This window comes from Trachurus trachurus (assembly GCF_905171665.1).
Source record: "Trachurus trachurus genome assembly, chromosome: 24".
Taxonomy (NCBI): domain Eukaryota; kingdom Metazoa; phylum Chordata; class Actinopteri; order Carangiformes; family Carangidae; genus Trachurus; species Trachurus trachurus.
In genome coordinates, this window is record NC_139910.1 from 9,442,186 (window position 1) to 9,459,560 (window position 17,375).

General features: G+C 41.0%; 1 protein-coding gene across 1 annotated transcript in view; it reads left to right on the forward strand.

Annotated features, from left to right (window-relative positions):
- The window catches only part of lama2 (laminin, alpha 2), a 195,573-nt gene that overhangs the window by 138,359 nt on the left and 39,839 nt on the right, over positions 1–17,375 (forward strand). The window contains exons 34-40 of the mRNA XM_084000340.1: positions 1,410–1,534; positions 1,637–1,723; positions 2,675–2,868; positions 6,819–6,961; positions 7,880–7,978; positions 10,137–10,248; positions 16,158–16,320. Of these exons, the coding sequence (XP_083856466.1) occupies positions 1,410–1,534; positions 1,637–1,723; positions 2,675–2,868; positions 6,819–6,961; positions 7,880–7,978; positions 10,137–10,248; positions 16,158–16,320 (923 nt within the window). The remainder of the gene's footprint in view (positions 1–1,409; positions 1,535–1,636; positions 1,724–2,674; positions 2,869–6,818; positions 6,962–7,879; positions 7,979–10,136; positions 10,249–16,157; positions 16,321–17,375) is intronic.

The window sequence follows — 17,375 nt, forward strand, 5'->3', positions numbered from 1 at the left end:
CGCTGGAAACAAACCAACATCTCTGAATGTGAAAATATTACTATAGAACAACCCTATAGTTATACGTGTATGTGTTGTCTACCTATGGCACTGTGACCTTGCAGCTGTTCACATAACAACAGGTCAGTGAACGCAGCATCAAAGTAAATGAGAGTTTAGGGCGACCTGCTGTAGAGAAAAGGAGGCTTATTAAAGTCTGTGGTGTGTGAGACCACACCTGACAGCTAACAGCCAGATACTCACTGCAATGCAGGGTCTCACAGCGGCTCATCATGCAGGAGTGGGACTGGACCCAGAAAAACAAAACAAAACACAACACACACACACACACACACACTGGATAGATACTTTTTCCTAACAGAAGTAGTCCAGACTGGATAAAAGTTTGGCCGTGGACTGGCTCAGAGACTGTGGGTGGCAAAAAAGAAATGATTAGTGATTTCACCACTGCTCAGCACTGCAGAGGCAGCTGCTTACTTCACTAGTGTGTGTGTGTGTGTGTGTATGTGTGTGCATGTAAAGACAGCAACTGCTCAATCAGCTTCTCCCTGCCAAACAAACGTCAATAAAAAATGATCAGACATCTGTGTGATATCATTTTTTTTACCTGTTTGAAGTGAAGAGGTCCGAACTGAAACCACCTCCCTGCCAAACACGTTGAATTTACCACCTCACAGCTGCGAACGCACCGCTGATCTGATCAAGAAGTTGCTGCTGTCATGAGATATTATGACGTTAACTGACACCAGCTAACAATAAGCACGCCGTTATTTCTTTTAACTCTTCCTCTGGTGTCGGTGTCAATTAACCAATGAGAACAATAGCAAGTAATCAAGGAGGGGATGTTGGGTAACTCTGTCTGTTGTCAAGTCAAGATAATTAGGAGCATGCACAGATACAGAATTATACAAATCTCCTCTTTTTCCTCTTTTTAGACTAAAGGAACAAAACAACAGTCTGAGCATAAACAAGCCTGAGTGCCTATAAACCATTAAAATATGTAGTTTTGTCATTTTCTTTTCTTACTCAGGCAAATCTAGTGCCTCGTTTTTAATGTGCCAGTGGCAATATTCAAATACAACAGATAAAACTGTAACTTAACTTGTGTTAATTTAATTTGAAAATTAGTTTCCTCCTTTTTTTTCTTTCTTTTTTCTTTTTTTTAAGATGAAAAGTTTTCTAGACAAGCAGCAAGAGTGTTTTTCTTTTTTTTTTTCTTATTGCCATTGTGTTTCAGCCGCCTGCGTGATTGCTCATACAATCACCAGGAGCAGAGAATGATGGGGAAATGAACACTCGTATGTTGGAGTGTAGAGTCATGGAGAGGTTAGAAAATTAATGAAGTCTGTCTACAGTAGTTTCCACACAAATGTAACATGATTTTTTTTTCTGTGTGTGTGTGTGTGCAGAAATGTGAAGACAACACGGAGGGAGATCGATGCGAACGCTGCGCTCCAGGCTTCTACGGCGTGGTCCGAGGTTTTCCTGATGACTGCAAACCCTGCGCCTGCCCCCTCCTCAACCCAGAGAACAAGTAAACACTCTACTTCTTCTTTTTTTATACATGTTGTATATAAATTATTTGTTTTGTTACTTGGGAAAAAATAAGTCCTGACAAATCTCCTCCTGCGTTTAGTTTCAGTCCGACCTGCGTATCAGAGGGATTCGATGACTACCACTGCACCGCCTGTCCTGAGGGATATGAGGGCAAACACTGTGAGAGGTATCACAGCTTCATACTATTATCTACTGTAGCAAACATGAGCTCAGGAATCATTACATTTTAATATAGGCCAGATAATGAAACTAATGCATGAGTTGCAATGGGACAGAGCTGCAATGAGACCATAACAGATAAGGGACAGTTTGCATAGATATAATTAAAACTAAGGAATTTAATTAGACAAAAAAGCGTTAAAGGGACAATGAGGAGTTTTAACAAAATAACGATAAAGACAAAAAGATATATTTATTGAAAATGGACCCATTAACAAGTGTGGGTAACGTAGATTCATCCACATTAATATGAGACCTTTTACACTGTTCTATGGAAGTGTGTATAGTATGAAAACTCGATCTGATGGTGAATGTTTATACACTTCTGTACCATGGCACCATTTTACACACCTCTGTTGTTTTTTGTCTTCCTGTACGTATATATATATGTTTATATATATTTTTTTCTATTTTAAAAATGAAAATCCAATAAAGATATTGTTAAAAAAAAGAGACCTTTTATAACCAAATACAAACTCCTCGTTGTCCCTTTAACTTAACTAAAATTACAAAATTTTTACAGATAAATGTCGTTTATTAACAAAAAGGAAACATAATTGAAAATCTGAAATAAAGAAGAAGCATCCTTAGTGCTGGGATGGAAGGTTTTTTATAATCCAGGTGGAGGACGGTGTCCAGCTGCTTCCACTTATCCAGATATCCTCACCAGACCAAACCAGCCACCTGCATGAACACAAAACACAACAACAACAGCAACAGCAACAACAACACAAACACAAACACACACAGAGGCCCTGAGGTGTGTGAAGTGTGAAGTTTGGGCTCTTCAGCAACAGGTTGTGTGGAGTTTGGGTTTGATTTCAAGCAGCAACAACAGCACTTAACTCTTCCCTTGACACTCCGTCGCCCCCCCCCCCCCTTTTCCCCTCTTGTCCAGATGTGCCACCGGTTACCGTGGCAACCCGAGGATGCCAGGCGGCCGCTGCGAGGAGTGTAAGTGTTCCTCCTGGGGGTCGCTGCCCGGGCCGTGCGACCCTGTGACGGGCCAGTGCCGTTGCAGGGTCGGAGTCTCCGGGACGTCGTGTGACCGGTGCATGGAGAGGCATGTGTGTGGAGCCGCCGGGATCATCTGTAAGACTAACACACATCCAGATTTATCTCTTCTCCTCCTTCTTCTCCTTCTTCTCCTTCTTCTCCTTCTTCTCCTTCTCCTCCTCCTCCTCCTCCTCCACCTTCTTCTTCTCCATCTTCTCCTCCTCCTCCATCTCCTTCTCTTCCTTCCTCCTCAATCTCCTTCTCCATCTCCTTCTCCTTCTCCTCCTCCTTCCTCCTCCTCGTTCTCCATCTTCTTCTTCATCATCATCATCTTCTTCTTCTTCTTCTCCTCTTCCTCCTCCATCTCCTCCTCCTCCCCCTCCTCCTCCTTCTCCTACTTCCTCCTCCATCTTCTTCTCCATCTTCTTCTCCTTCTCCTTCTCCTTCTCCTTCTCCTTCTCCTTCTCCTTCTCCTTCTCCTTCTCCTTCTCCTTCTCCTCCTTCCTCCTCCTCCTCCTCCTCCTCCTCCTCCTCCTCCTCCTCCTCCTCCTCCTCCTCCATCTTCTTCTCCTTCTCCTCCTTCCTCCTTCTGTTTCTCCTCCTTCCTCCTCCTCCTCCTCCTCCTCAATCTTCTCCTTCCTCCTCCTCCTCCTCCTCCATCTTCTTCTCCTTCTCCTCCTCCTCTTCCTCCTCCTTCCTCCTTCCTCTTCCTCCTTCTCCTTCTCCTTCCTCCTCCTCCATCTTCTTCTTCTTATCCTCCTCCTCTTCCTCCTCCTCCATCTTCTTCTTCTCCTCCTCCATCTTCTTCTCCTTTTCCTCCTTCCTCCTCCATTTCCTCCTCCTGCTCCTCCATCTTCTTCTTTTTCTTCTTCTCCTCTTCCATCTCCTCCTTCTTCTTCTCCTTCTCCTCCTCCTCCTCCTCCTCCTCCTCCTGCTCCTCCATCTTCTTCTTCTCCTCCTTCCTCCTCCTCCTCATCTTCTTCTTCATCATCATCTTCTTCTTCTTCTCCTTCTCCTCCTTCCTCCTCCACATTCTCCATCTTTTTCTCCTCCTCCTCCTCCATCTTCTTCTTCTTCTCCATCTGTATTTTCCATCTCTCTCCATCCTCTCATCCTCGGAGTCAGAGGGTTTTAAAAGTTTTGGTGTAAAACAGTTTTTAAAGAAGTGACAGAAGCTGCCAGAGTTTTCACGTCCATTAACCGAAATAGAAAAAATGAGGTGAAATTGAATAATTACAAAGGCCGCTCTCTGACAAGTGAACAACAACAGAAGCAGTTCATCGTTCTTACATCGACTGCCACAGACGTCGTCCACTCCTCCTTCAGCTCTCTTTCCATTCTGTTCTCCACTCAGCATTGTCACCTGATGTTGTGGTTTTTACATTATTTTGGCAATGAAATGCAAATGAGCACTCAAACCACTTTCTCCAGTTGCCATGGGAGACACCGGATCGTGGCAGAAGTCAGATTGAAGCCATTTAGAAAATAATTTCAATGTCATTTGGAGCTAATTTAAACTTAATATGACCATAATGGCGGGGCCAATTCGGTGCCATTAGCATGTCTAGAGGTAAGTGTATCCGCGCCAGTCAGAGTATAGAAGAAAAGGTTGTAAGACAGAGGCTGATGGGAAATTGCCGCTGTCAGGTCAGAGAGGAAATTGCTTGCTCAGGTCTTTATGTGTTCAGACACAAAGCGTGTGTTCATAAATTGGCAGTGTGAGCGCTGCAGTGCACCGTGACACCAAAACCGGTCGCCTCTACGTCCAGGCTATAATCACAACTCCTTGATGGTTTACATACTGTGGAGTGGAGCGATCATCAGCCTGCTGCTCACTTGTTGAAGAGTGATTGCACGCTGCGTTTTGACTGCACTCTGGCCTTTCTCCCGTCCCATTAGACATGAGCGAACGCTTTGGGAGTCGGCGCGGTCGTCTTGAGTGAAGGAGACGAAGGTAGCGCTCACATTAACGCTCACCTGGAAATGCAGCCACATCTCAGTCGGTGTATCATTATTAAATGTTGCCCACGTTCATTTAAGAGGCGCTGCAATGTTCAAAATTCAGTAATATTTAAAATGGCCTCAGGTTGTAGCTAAATGTACTGACAGGCACTTCAAATATTTAATATTTATCCTATAAGCTGTTCAATATGATATTTTTTTCTATGACCAGAATAAGATATAAAAACTAGATTAGAAGTTCAGTATTATAATATCTGTTTAGCAAAGGCTCTGGAGAGAAGATTACTTTGATATTTGTGTATATGATTACAAAACTCATATACTCTAAATACAATAAAATACAATTATAAAGGCAAGAGACAGTGTCCATAGCAACCTGGACTCATATCTGTGATGTAAGGTGACTTGTAGGACGTTAAAACACAGTCTGGTCACATACTGTAGCACTTGTGTGACTTGCAGCCAGGCGCCAAAATGTTTTTATATATACAGAGATTAACGCAGACCTTTAACAGCTGTGAGTTAAGGTGTGTATAAATTGCATTTATTTGTTTGCATGTGTGTGTGTGGATTTGCAGTTTGAAACATGTGTGTATTGATCCCAGCACTTTTATCTCAAACTCTCTCAGGTTCACTCAGGCCGATGTCAATGAAGCTTGTAGCTTCCTTACTTTAGATACACAAACTGTGATGATGTACATATCATACTGTAGTCTCATCTGTTTACTGTATTGTCTTTAGAGATTCAAAACCCACATTCATGAAAATAAACGGTAAATCTACTGACTGTAAACTTATAAAGAAGGAATATCTGATATGCAGCACTTATCGCAGAAATGTATGAAAATAAAACAGTATGTTTCACTCAATTATATTAACTGTAAATGCATTTTAAAGCAAGTTATTTTAGTAGATGAGTGGATTATTCGCCAGAATTTTCCTTGAAAGTTAAGTTACAGTACTTAGTCAATTGTGCTTTACAAGGTATAAAAAATCATCTAACCCCAGATTTTAACATTTATCCTGTAGTATAATATTGAATATTTGAATACCCTATATAAATATGTATTAAAAATATATAATTTGGGGCATTTATGCCTTTGATTGATAGGACAGCAGAGACAGGCAAGGCAAGGCAATGGAAATGGGGAGACAGAGAGAGGGTGAATGACATGCCCCGTGGAATGTATTTTAAAATCATTTTAGCAGGGTGTAAACCCCAACAACGGTGCTCTGTTTTTATATAGTAATGATTTATAACATGGCCGGACTGCAGACTTCATCAAAATAAAGTAAACTTGTTGAATATGAGACTAAACCCTGACTCCACCATTTAACACAAACTGTCTACAGAGTTTGTTCTGAGTTTATATGTGGGAACAAGTTTTGCCCGATAATCCTAAATAAAACAACAGCCAGACTTCAGTCTGTGTGTACAACTCTTCATCACTCTTTGTGTATTTGACAGGCAGCTATTTATCCCCACCTACATTCACTATACATTCACAGTTATGTGTGTGTTTGTGTGCAAGCATGAGGCTGCCAGACTGCTTTGGCGTGTTTGTGCGTTTTTGTTTAGTTTTGTCAGATATTGATAGGATAGAACGTTTTTATTTTATTTAATTTATCTTTGATTTCCCTTGTCAGAAATTTTAATTTCTGCAATAAATCAGCCTCGGGCTATAGAAGGGAAAAGAAATTCACTCACGCAGTACAGAAAAATGTGTATGCGCGTGTGTCTTAGTGAATTCCCAGGTGAGTGTGTGTTAGTGTGGTTTTTTTTTTTAGCCTGCGGTGCGTGCTCATAATAGGTGATTTTTGCTTCTCTGTGCTGAATTTCATGCACCAACAGTTTTGTTTTCTGATGCCAAAGTCACTTAAACATGAAAACACAACACAAACAGTCAACACGATCACACTCTGACTTGATTACAGACTCACAAACAAAGCACGTAAACAGTAAACAAAGATCCGGTAGTGAAAAACACATGTATGACTTCCTTTCCACACACACACACACACACACACACATAGGAACTCATTACACACCAGCTGATGTGTGTGTGTGTGTTTGTCTCTTGTAGCCTGCGATGACGAGTGCTCAGGTCTGTTGATCAGCGACATGGACCGACTGTATCGCATCATCACTGAGGTCACGCTGACCTCGCCCCTCCCACCTCCTTATAAGGTGTTGTACCGCTTCGAAAACATGACGGACGAACTCAAGGTAAAGAACCTGCTTCTGATTGGCTGGATACCTGATAATATTTTCATTTGATATTTAACTTATGGGTAAAAACTACACACTATTAAGCATTAGTTATACATTAGTTGATACTTAATTTGTCATTTTTAAAGCGTTGTTTCTACATTGATACTAATTGGTGTGTGATTTATAAACTTTGATTATTCAAGTCATCTATAACATTGTATTTTCACACTTAATAAATGACGGATATATATTCAACTATTATGTCATTTACTAACTAGTTAATTAGGAGATGCCAGTGTTTCATAAAGAAAATGATTAGATGTGTGCTCTTCCACGTACAATGATTTAGACATGTACTAATGGTCAGTGAGTTTGTTAATTGATGTGTTATAGATGAAATTTATAATCTGTTTATAAATGACATACCAGTTAGTATCAATGTTGGAAGAATGCTTTATAAATGATGAATTAAGTGTTTAATAAAGATTTTTAGGGTGTAGTTACACTACAGTGTCCTAATGCATAATGATGTTAACAAAGTTTGCATCTATTTCATACTTTTTTGTATTTTGAAAATGAATGAGCAATTGTTTGAGCCATAGTGACTTAATTCCCAATACTGACAGTCTCTATATTAAAGATTTGATGTAATCCTATTATCATTTCATCAGTTCTTTGTTCTTTTTTTAAACCAATCGTATTTCCATGTTAACCATGTCATGAGCTTTATCAAACATGTTTTCTGTTCTCGGCTCCTGTTGCTTCCTGTCCTCTCTCTCTCTCTCTCTCTCTCCCCCTCTCTCTCTTTCTTGCTCATCCTCTTCTCTTCTTTTTCAGCTGTAGAGCCAGGCAGTTCAAAAGCCTCGCCCTGAGCCAAAATGTGTCAGACATTTCTCTCAGTAATTCCTTCATCTCTGTGTTTCTCTCCTGCAGCACATGCTGTCGCCTCAGAAGGCTCCGGAGAGATTACTGCAACTGGCCGACTCCAACCTAGGATCACTAATTGTCGAGATGGACCAGCTCCACAGCAGGGTACAGAAACTTTAGTTTTTGCTCCAGCTTGGCTCTAGTCTCTCTGTCGCTCCTGCTTCCTTTTCTCGTGTTATCCCTCCTTTCACTTTCTGTCTCCGTCTGTCTGTCACATAACAAGATGGAGCCAAGGCAGGCAGACTGTGGTAGAGAAATGTCATAGTTTAAGGCTAGGCTTGTGTACGAAGAAGAGCAAAGACACAAGTGTAGTCGCTTCTATAACAAGCTGTGGATCTTGATATTGGTGGCTGCAGAAACTCTGCACCATGTTAATACACAAGAAACCAGATCATCGTCCCAACATGATGATAAAGTGTCAGACGAACTTCAAGAAGCTTCTGTGACACGATTTAGTGAACCAGCTGAGCAGCTCGAGCAGAAACCAGGGTTGTGAAACATCTCTGACGCATTATGTGTTTGGAGACCTGGACAAATTACTTTTTTTCAATGAATATTATACAAACAGAGTTTTTACTTCACAGTCTTCACTCTGTGATTCTGGGAGGTCCTGGATGAAAGATAAACAATGTGGGAAAAACTTGGTGATAGTATTTTTTGGTTGTTTGTACGTGTCACTAACGCTCCAAGAGTACAAGCCACAACAACCTTCACATTGTCAGACATTGTGTAGCTTGTGTTATGACTGTTTATATCGAGATGGAGCTGCTGCTGTCATCTGTGACCCAGGTCTACACTGGGTCTTATAAATAAGGAACAAAGCACAAAGTAAAAAAAAAAAGAGTTGTTCAAAAAGCAGGGGAGAGGACAAGACACATTTACTATTAGGTAGAAAATGTGGATTTTGCTACACATTTTATTGTTTAACCTTAAGGTGCAGTAAGTTGTTGGATGCCTCTGAATGCACTGAAAACCCACAGTCAGAAAAATACATTTTCACAACTTTGTTCACTGGCTGTTGCTGTATTGTTCATCGCTCTCACTTTCTCCATGGTGCGTCAGCTTCCTATAATATAAAGATAAATAAATAAATGTTTTTAATAGAAAATAAATACCTGCCTGGCATCTGAACTCCTGGTCATCACGATCTTAAACAGTGTAACACAGAGACATGTCCAAAATGTATACTGGTTAAAAAAATGTAACCCCAACTTATCAAATTAAAAGTTTACAACTTTTTAATTTAGCTGGTAAGTTACAACACGGTACTATTTTTCTTCGTAGTTGCAGTATCACTGTCTCTCCTGAGTTTCCATTGGTCCTTGGAGGGCGGGGCTTAAACCAATTGACTGTACTAATTTTATGGTGTATTAACATAAGATCCCTGAGAATAAACCCTTCGTTATTGTCTATAAACCCCTCAAAACGGTTGTGGCTCTTTGTATGTAGAGCCCTATGATTCAGCAGTTGTTGTACAGGTGAACAGGCGACAAACCCAAGTTCATTAGACCCGTTTCGCACAGTGTGACCTGCGGTAAACTTATAAGACTAAGTTCAGATCCTGCAGTGTGAAGGAGCCTGAAGATGAGTTAACCAAAAACAGAAAAACACTTTGAGTGCAGAGGGTCTACAAGTGCCAAGTGGAGAAAAATAAATAACACACACATACACTCAGGCTGTCAAGCATCCCGCTTTTAGGGACTGGGGCTTTGACATTTGTTGACAGCGATGCTATCACCCACACACCATCACACACACATATAATATATATACACACACAACAGATAAAATGATATAGCATGTTCTTGTCAATTCACAACAATAATTACCTGCTCTTTCTCTCTTCGTCTGTGTCGGTGTGTTAAATTGAGTGTGTTTGGACGTGTTTTCATGTCTGTCAAGAATTCATCCATTTCTCCCAGTTCTTTGCTCCTCTGTGTTTGTGTACATAAATGTGTGAGGTTGTGTTTTTTCTTGTCAATAATTCATCCATCTCTCTGATTCTGTATGTTGGACACGCACACACATATACACACACACACACACACACACACACACACACACATACACACATAAGATAGTATTGACTGCGTGAATGTATTGCTGTCATCGCCTGTCATTCTTTAACATCCAAGAACTCGGACCTCCTTCCTTTTCCCTCCTTTGTCAGACTCAAGTCAATATGTTCACTTATTCAACATTGTTTGGTATTTCATGGCTGGTCTGTTTGTGTGTCTGTGTGTTTGTGTGTGTGTGTGTGTAGGCCACTAAGGTGTCCGCTGATGGAGAACAGGTTGAAGACGATGCTGACAGGATTCATAAACGAGCCGAGGACCTGGAACAGTTCATCAGGGACACGCTGCTGGGAGCTAAAGGTAGAAGAAACAAACGCCACCTCTCTCCGCCATTAACCGCCTTCATTTCCTGCCAGCTGGCTTCTCTCTTCTCTAGATCTGTCGACTCTCTCGCTCCTCTCATCCGTCATTAGAGCACATTGCATAATATCACATTATATTAAATGTAAGGGATCCCTTTGGGAAATGTGGGTTATTACATTAGAGGACAATATGATATATAAGAATATGAAGAGGTGAGTAAAGGGGCTAATGAAATGAATTATAGTGACAGAACATATTAAAAATCAGCAATTAAATTAAGATTCAGCATCTTCAGAAGGACTCGATGAATCAAATGCAAAAGAAATACAATGATTAGAATAGTGTCTTTGTTATTATCAAGAGAAGGAGCAGACACTTTGTTGTGCAGCAGCCTGTATGAAATCAATTCTGTCAGTCCTGCTTTTTGGAGAGGAGGCATCGTGGAGGTGAGACAACCCAAACATCCTTTCTGCCTCCTTGTTAGAGCACTAATGGAAACTTAGCTCGCAGACAATGGCTGATGGGCCAGGTGCCAGGCAGCGCTCTGTGCCAGCTGCTTGGGCAAAGTGTTGCCTGAACAATAAAAGGCAGATCCAGCAGGCTGCAGCGTCGCTTAACCGGGGTGATAAAGACTCACCCACCAAGATAATCAGGTGCAAAGGCTCAGTGCTGTTTCACTCTGCTGTGCAACTCTGGGTTAGCAAGTTGCCAGCGCCCGCTCGGGAGGGAGGGATGGAGGGAGGGGTGTGAGACAGCCTTGTCTATTTTGAAGTATTGAGTATATTGAGTGTACAGGGGTTATTTTTGTCCCACAAGTTATATTAGTAATGACACAGCATCCTATGACGGTGTGTTAGAACCACTGAAGTTAAAAAATTAAAGGGCTGTAAGGGAGAGGGGGGAAATTTTGCTATTTTAAAACTCATTTTCAAATTCAATGTTGCAAATTTATAAGAAAAAAAAAAATATTTGCAAGAAGAATATGTGAAAATGTGTGCGTATTTTTTTTCTATCAAAGAGGAAAACATGTCCATACTTTGCAAGATTGGACAGATGTTGTTTGTTTTACATTATGCCTGCAGTTTACAATTTCAGTTGGATTGAGCAGAAAGGAAAAACTTGTTATGTTAACTTTGTAGTGTAGAGACATGTTTTCTTACATTTTTCTTGTAAGTTTCGTAGTTTTTTCTTATAAAATTGTGAGTTTTTTCTTTCTCATAAATTCGCACCTTTTAAACTTGAATACTCTGTTTCAAACTGAGAAATTCACCCCACTTCTCTTCAGCCTTTTTTATTTCATTTTTAAATTACAATAGCCCTAATACATTGTCGTACTGTAGTATATCCACAGGAATAATGATAACATTTTTCTTTAAACCTGCATCAACTCTTTTGTTTTGGACACTTTGGGGCATCAGAAACAAACATTAATTTCAACTTTAATATCAGCACCTGAAATGACCCAAACACTCCTATTTACACAGTCTACTCATGTGGAGTCATGTATCTAAAACTGTCTCTGCTTTTGGTTGTAGTGTGAATGTAGTGTGTGTGTGTGTGTAGTGTTTTGTGTGGAAACAACACTGACTGACTAGAGTGATGACTCGAAACCATAAAAATCGCCAGCCAGAAAATGAAAGTAATGATGTGAGAGGTGTGTGGAGCTGAGGGCGAAGTGCAGAGTCAGGTGATAGTTCTCTGTGGGTTCACCACTAGAAGCAGCCTTCATATACATTCAGTATAATGGCTTCATAGCAGCAGCTCCAGTGGTTTGTTTATGGACTGTTTTTCTGCATCTTCTCTGCACTTTGATAATAAATTACTTACACTTACTTACAAAGCCTTTTTGCATCGTTAACTTGTTTCCATTTACTCTGTGTTGCAGTTTTTTTTTGTGCTTTTATCTTCCTGTTTTGCTTCTGGCTATAAATATTAGTTGTCTTACCACTGCTCCAGGTCGTAATACAGCAGGATACTTTGTCCCCACTGGTGTTGGTTATTCTCTGAGTCAGAACTTAGTGGTACGCCCAGATGGTTGGCTCCGTCAGTGGTGGCTTCATACAGAGGGCTTATCTCCCTCTCTTCCCCTGTGTGTATAACTAGCAGGTAGTTGCTCAGTCTCCTGCAGCTGGAGGATCTCCTCCCCAGCGGCTGTGTGACCAGCCTGTGATGTGTTTTTCTCAGCCCTCATGTGTATACGCTGGTCTAGGTGCTCCGTGTACAGTTTCCAGAGCATCAGGGTTCCTCCATGTGGGAGCTAATATGTTGTTAGTGAACAGGACTTGTGCAGTTGGTGCCTCTTTTCACCGTGTTGGAGGAGCGGGCCGTGCAGGTCGCTGTGACCGTCAGCGCTGTGGTTGGTCAAGCTCCTCTTCGCAGTGTCAAGATCGCCTTACTCACTTTGTTCTTGTTGATGATGACGTTTGCTCAGTTGTCTTGACACTGTGGATGCCCAAACTTTACATCATACTAAGTGCTTTTTTTTAAAGTTTTGGGGGCTTTTTGCCTTTAATTGACAGGTTAGTTGAGAGAGACAGGAAATGGGGAGGCAGAGAGAGGGGGAATGACATTCGAACCAGGGCCGACTGCAGAGAGGACTGTAGCCTCAGCCTGCTCTACCCACTGAGCTAAACGGCGGCCCAATGCTGAGCACTTTAAAGGGTGAACATCCATCTTGGATGAACCGTGGCTGTCATAGTTGAGGTCAACATAGACAGAACTGAAATCTTAAACATTTACAGTTTAATACAGCTGTTTGAGAGGGGATTCATACCTGCTTTCACACATATGACATCATAATCTCAAACTATACTCTTACACATACTCTACAATACAATACCCTCTTAAATCATACTTAGTTTTCTTTACTATCATACTCTCATACAAACAACATTGATCACTTTTGCATTGTGCTGGTGTAAGAGTCTATGTAACTTAGGATAATAATGCATGTATTTAAAGGGACAACGAGGAGTTTCTATTCGGTTATAAAAAAGTATCACGTTAATGTGGATGAATCTCCGCTACCCACACTTGTTAATGGGCCCATTTTCGATAAATATATCGTTCTGTCTCTATCGTTATTTTGTTATTATTAGTGGTGGCGGAAATGCTGGTCGAGCCGACCAGCGTTTCCTTCGTGGCGAGTCATGAGAATAACGCAGCCAAATCGCCGTTTATGGTTGGAACTACGACGGTATGTGAACCTCTTTGAACCTCTGACTTTAATTATTGATGAATGAAAACATGAGTCCGTCTTGCGCCGGTCAAAGAATTTTACGGTGCGCGCAGAGGCTCATAAATGTAGTGTGAAAACGCTTCGCTTTTCCAAAACTCCTCGTTGTCCCTTTAAGTGAGGTAAAGCTACAGTAAGATTGTGTATGAGAGAGTAATGTTATATTGTAAAACAGAATAATAGCATATGTAAGACATATATAGACATACATGTGGAACATACAGTGACAGCTAAAGGAAACATGCAAAGACACAAAGGAGCTGCACATTCAGAAAACATCTGACATTTGACCATGCATGAAGACACATGTCTCAAGAGGACACAAAAAAGGCCTGAACTTAACTGGGATTTGTTTTTCAATTCTCAAATGTGATTTTTCAAATTAAAAGTTTTAAATAACAAGTCCCAGCAGGTTCAGCTTATTTCTTTTAAAGTTTTTGTTGTTGTTGTTGTTGTTGCCTTAATTGCAATAACAGGAAAGCGACAATTAAAATCATGGAGCGAGAAAGAGAGAGAGAGGATGATGTGGTGCAAAGGGTCACAGGTTGGATTCAAACCATGGGTGCTGTGTTTAAGATTACACCTTCACAGCACCACCCACCACTCTCGCTTGTGTTTTCTACAGTAGACACACTCTGGTTTTTTTGTAGGACTGAATTTGTGTGTGTGGTGTGTTGGTCTCTCAGGGTCGTCGTAAAAACCAGCTGAGATTGTTTAGTTAACTGTTGGTATAGTTTTCCAGTTGGCTCATCTCATCCTCGTCTCCAGCTCGCTCTGATACGTTTAATTTCTCTCCATCCACCGTTTCATCCAGCGCTCGGACTCATCATTTATAAATGTACTTTTATAGTAACTCTCACGTCTCCACTCTGATGTTTTGGGGGGAAAAAAACAACAAATGTGCTCAATGCAAAACTGTGCAGTTCAAATAATTAGTTATTTTGATTACCATTATGAATTTTTTATGACTTCTGGGATGAAAAGAAAGTTACCAAACCAACACGTTGTGACTGGCTGTGATGAAACTGTCCTCTTCTTGTTGTTGCTCCCAGCTCTCTGGCCCTCTGCCTAATCACAGTGTGATTATTGGTGTGTGTGTTTTTGTGTGTGTGTGTGTGTGTGTGTGTGTGTGTGTGTGTGTGTGTGTGTGTTTCTGTGAGAGAGCGAGAGAGTGTGTCATGGCTCGCTGGATGATTGAGAGTAGCAATTAGAGACTTAATTAGTGGATATCACGCACGCACACGCACCAAATACACAAACACCGATGCAGATGTGCACACTTTGATACAACCACGCACACACACACAAACAGACACGCACACACATAATGAGGCAAGAAAATACTGTACACACTTTCCTCAGTTTGTGTGCCCGTGTTTACTACATACCATAATATGATTCCATCCACGTTTTAAGTGTTTAATTGGCTTTTAAATCCCACTATGTAATTATATGGCTGTGACACATACACACAAACACACACACACACACTATTACGTAGTCTTACAGATTCATAGACACACACAGATGCACATATTCAAGTGCAGAGCGTACACACACACACACACACACACACACACACACACACACACACACACACACACACACACACACACACACACACATGCAGTACAGCTGTTCATTAGCATGATGGCTTCAGCTCTGTCTCGGCTCTAGTCATTTTATGTTTACATTTCAAATTAGAAGAAATGCTGCATTGCCACAAACACACAAACACATGCACACATAAGGGCCCACCCACACACACCTACAAACAAACAATTGCACCCACACTGCGTAAGTTTCAACTCCGCTTTAATCATGTCATGTTTACATTTGAGATGAGAGGAACATACCATCACTAAAGACATGCAACACACACACAGACTGTGGTGTACACACATGTACCTCATGGAAAAACACAACAAACACAAACAACTTCCCCCTCTTTCTGTTTTGCTCTTGCACAGACACACACTCCTCATTAGGTTCCAGCAGTCGGTGTGTTACCCAAATGAGCCTCAGAGTGTTTAAGTGTAGTTTCATCATTGATTGGTTTGAGATTTCACTGCCTTTAATTTGATAAAAGCAGGGCAAACATGAAGTCTGCCAAAAACACTGGCTTTGAATGGTGTTAAAACAGATCGTGTGTGTATGTGTGTGTGTGTCTTACTCTCAGCATGAGTGAAGATCAAACGGAGTGATTTTGTGTGTCTTTCTGTTTGAGCCATAAAACTGAGACGAGAGACACACACACACACACATAGTGGCTTCAGAAATTGCTCCGTCCCCTTCACTTACTGCAGACTTTTAAATGGTACATGGTTAAAAACAAAACTGAAACAGACAGTAAGTGTTTGCCTGCTGGAGTTGTTGGCCAACATGTAAACCATAATAACTAAGCCAATAGTAATATGTCAGGGGCTGTGGTTCTTTGAAATTCCTCTGCACCAAATGATCAGTTAATGCAGGAAATAAGCGAAAACAGTCAAGTATAGCAAAGATTGATGGATTGATGGCTGGATGGATGGATACTGATGGTGTTTTTTTTGTGAAAAATATCAGTGAATCTCAAGGATGAATTTCTCTTTCAGTGCTGGTTCGACTCAGATTGAATGTGTCCACCTGCAGTGTCCTCACAGCAGCTTCTCTGTGCGTCTTGTGTGTCCAGACCTCCAGTCAAAGGCGGCCGAGCTGAACCAGACTCTCTCTCGGAGAGACGGAGCTCCAGACAAAAGCCTGAAGGAGATGAAGGAGGAGATCCAGGCCATGCTGGCCGAGATGAGGAAACGACAGCTGGGGGGGAAGAAGAGCATCGCTGATGAGGAGCTGGAGTAAGTACACACATTAACACACACATACATAGTCTCTCTCACACACACATAGACAAACACAAAGGTTGTGCATTTGAGAAAACTTAGTAAACTGACCACCCTTTGTCTCAGACACAATTGACACACACTTTTTTTGTCATTGTTGTTGTTTTTATTCACACCTGGACAATAATATCATCCTTTTGTGTGCATTATATTGTCTTTAATTAAGTCCCACTTATACAGAGTGTTTGTCCATTAGACTTTTCCTAGTAAAAGCAGACAGGATGAGTATGTATACAATTCATGCATAAGATTCACCTTAATAAATTGATATGATCTATATAAATAACTGTAAAATAATATGGAAATATTTTTGTATTTTGAACAGAAAGCATTTTTACACTGACCAAAATCCAAGCTTAAATTGAGTGAAACTTTTTTCTCCCCCTTCTGGCAGTGAGGGTTTGTTAGGAGAGTAAATGTAATAGTCACACAGTCTGTGGCCAAATATTATACATGTACCAATCTGTCCAATAGCAGTAAGGTGACATCTCTCAGTTTCTTTTCCAGCATTTGCAATGAGCTTTTAAATGCTTCCTGTTTTTAAATATAAATCTGGAGCATCAGAAACTTTTCTTGGATGCTTCCTAGATTTTTCCACCGAAGGCTTCACCATACTCCCAGCTGGTGTAGCCCGCTCCATCACAGTCTCCACTGTTGCTCCTCTTCAGCTCTGGCAAACCAGTCGTCGTAACCAGTTGGCATATCATTCAAAGCAGCACATCCTCAATTATGCATAACTGGAAGCATTAAAGAAAATGTTAATGGATGGAAATGTATCCCTTGTAAAGTTAATGTGAAGGTGAAAACTATAGAAACCAAAACGAGGCTGGTAAACGTGTTTATTTCTGCTGTAAATTTGGTCGTTTTAACATGGGAGTCTATGAGGATTGACTCACTTTTGGAGCCGGCCCCTAGTGGTGCATTGAGGAACTGCAGTAGGAGCGGATTTCATTTCTCAGTCCCGGAGGTTGCTGTTTGGTTAAGTCATGCAAATTCATTGGTTGTTTCTT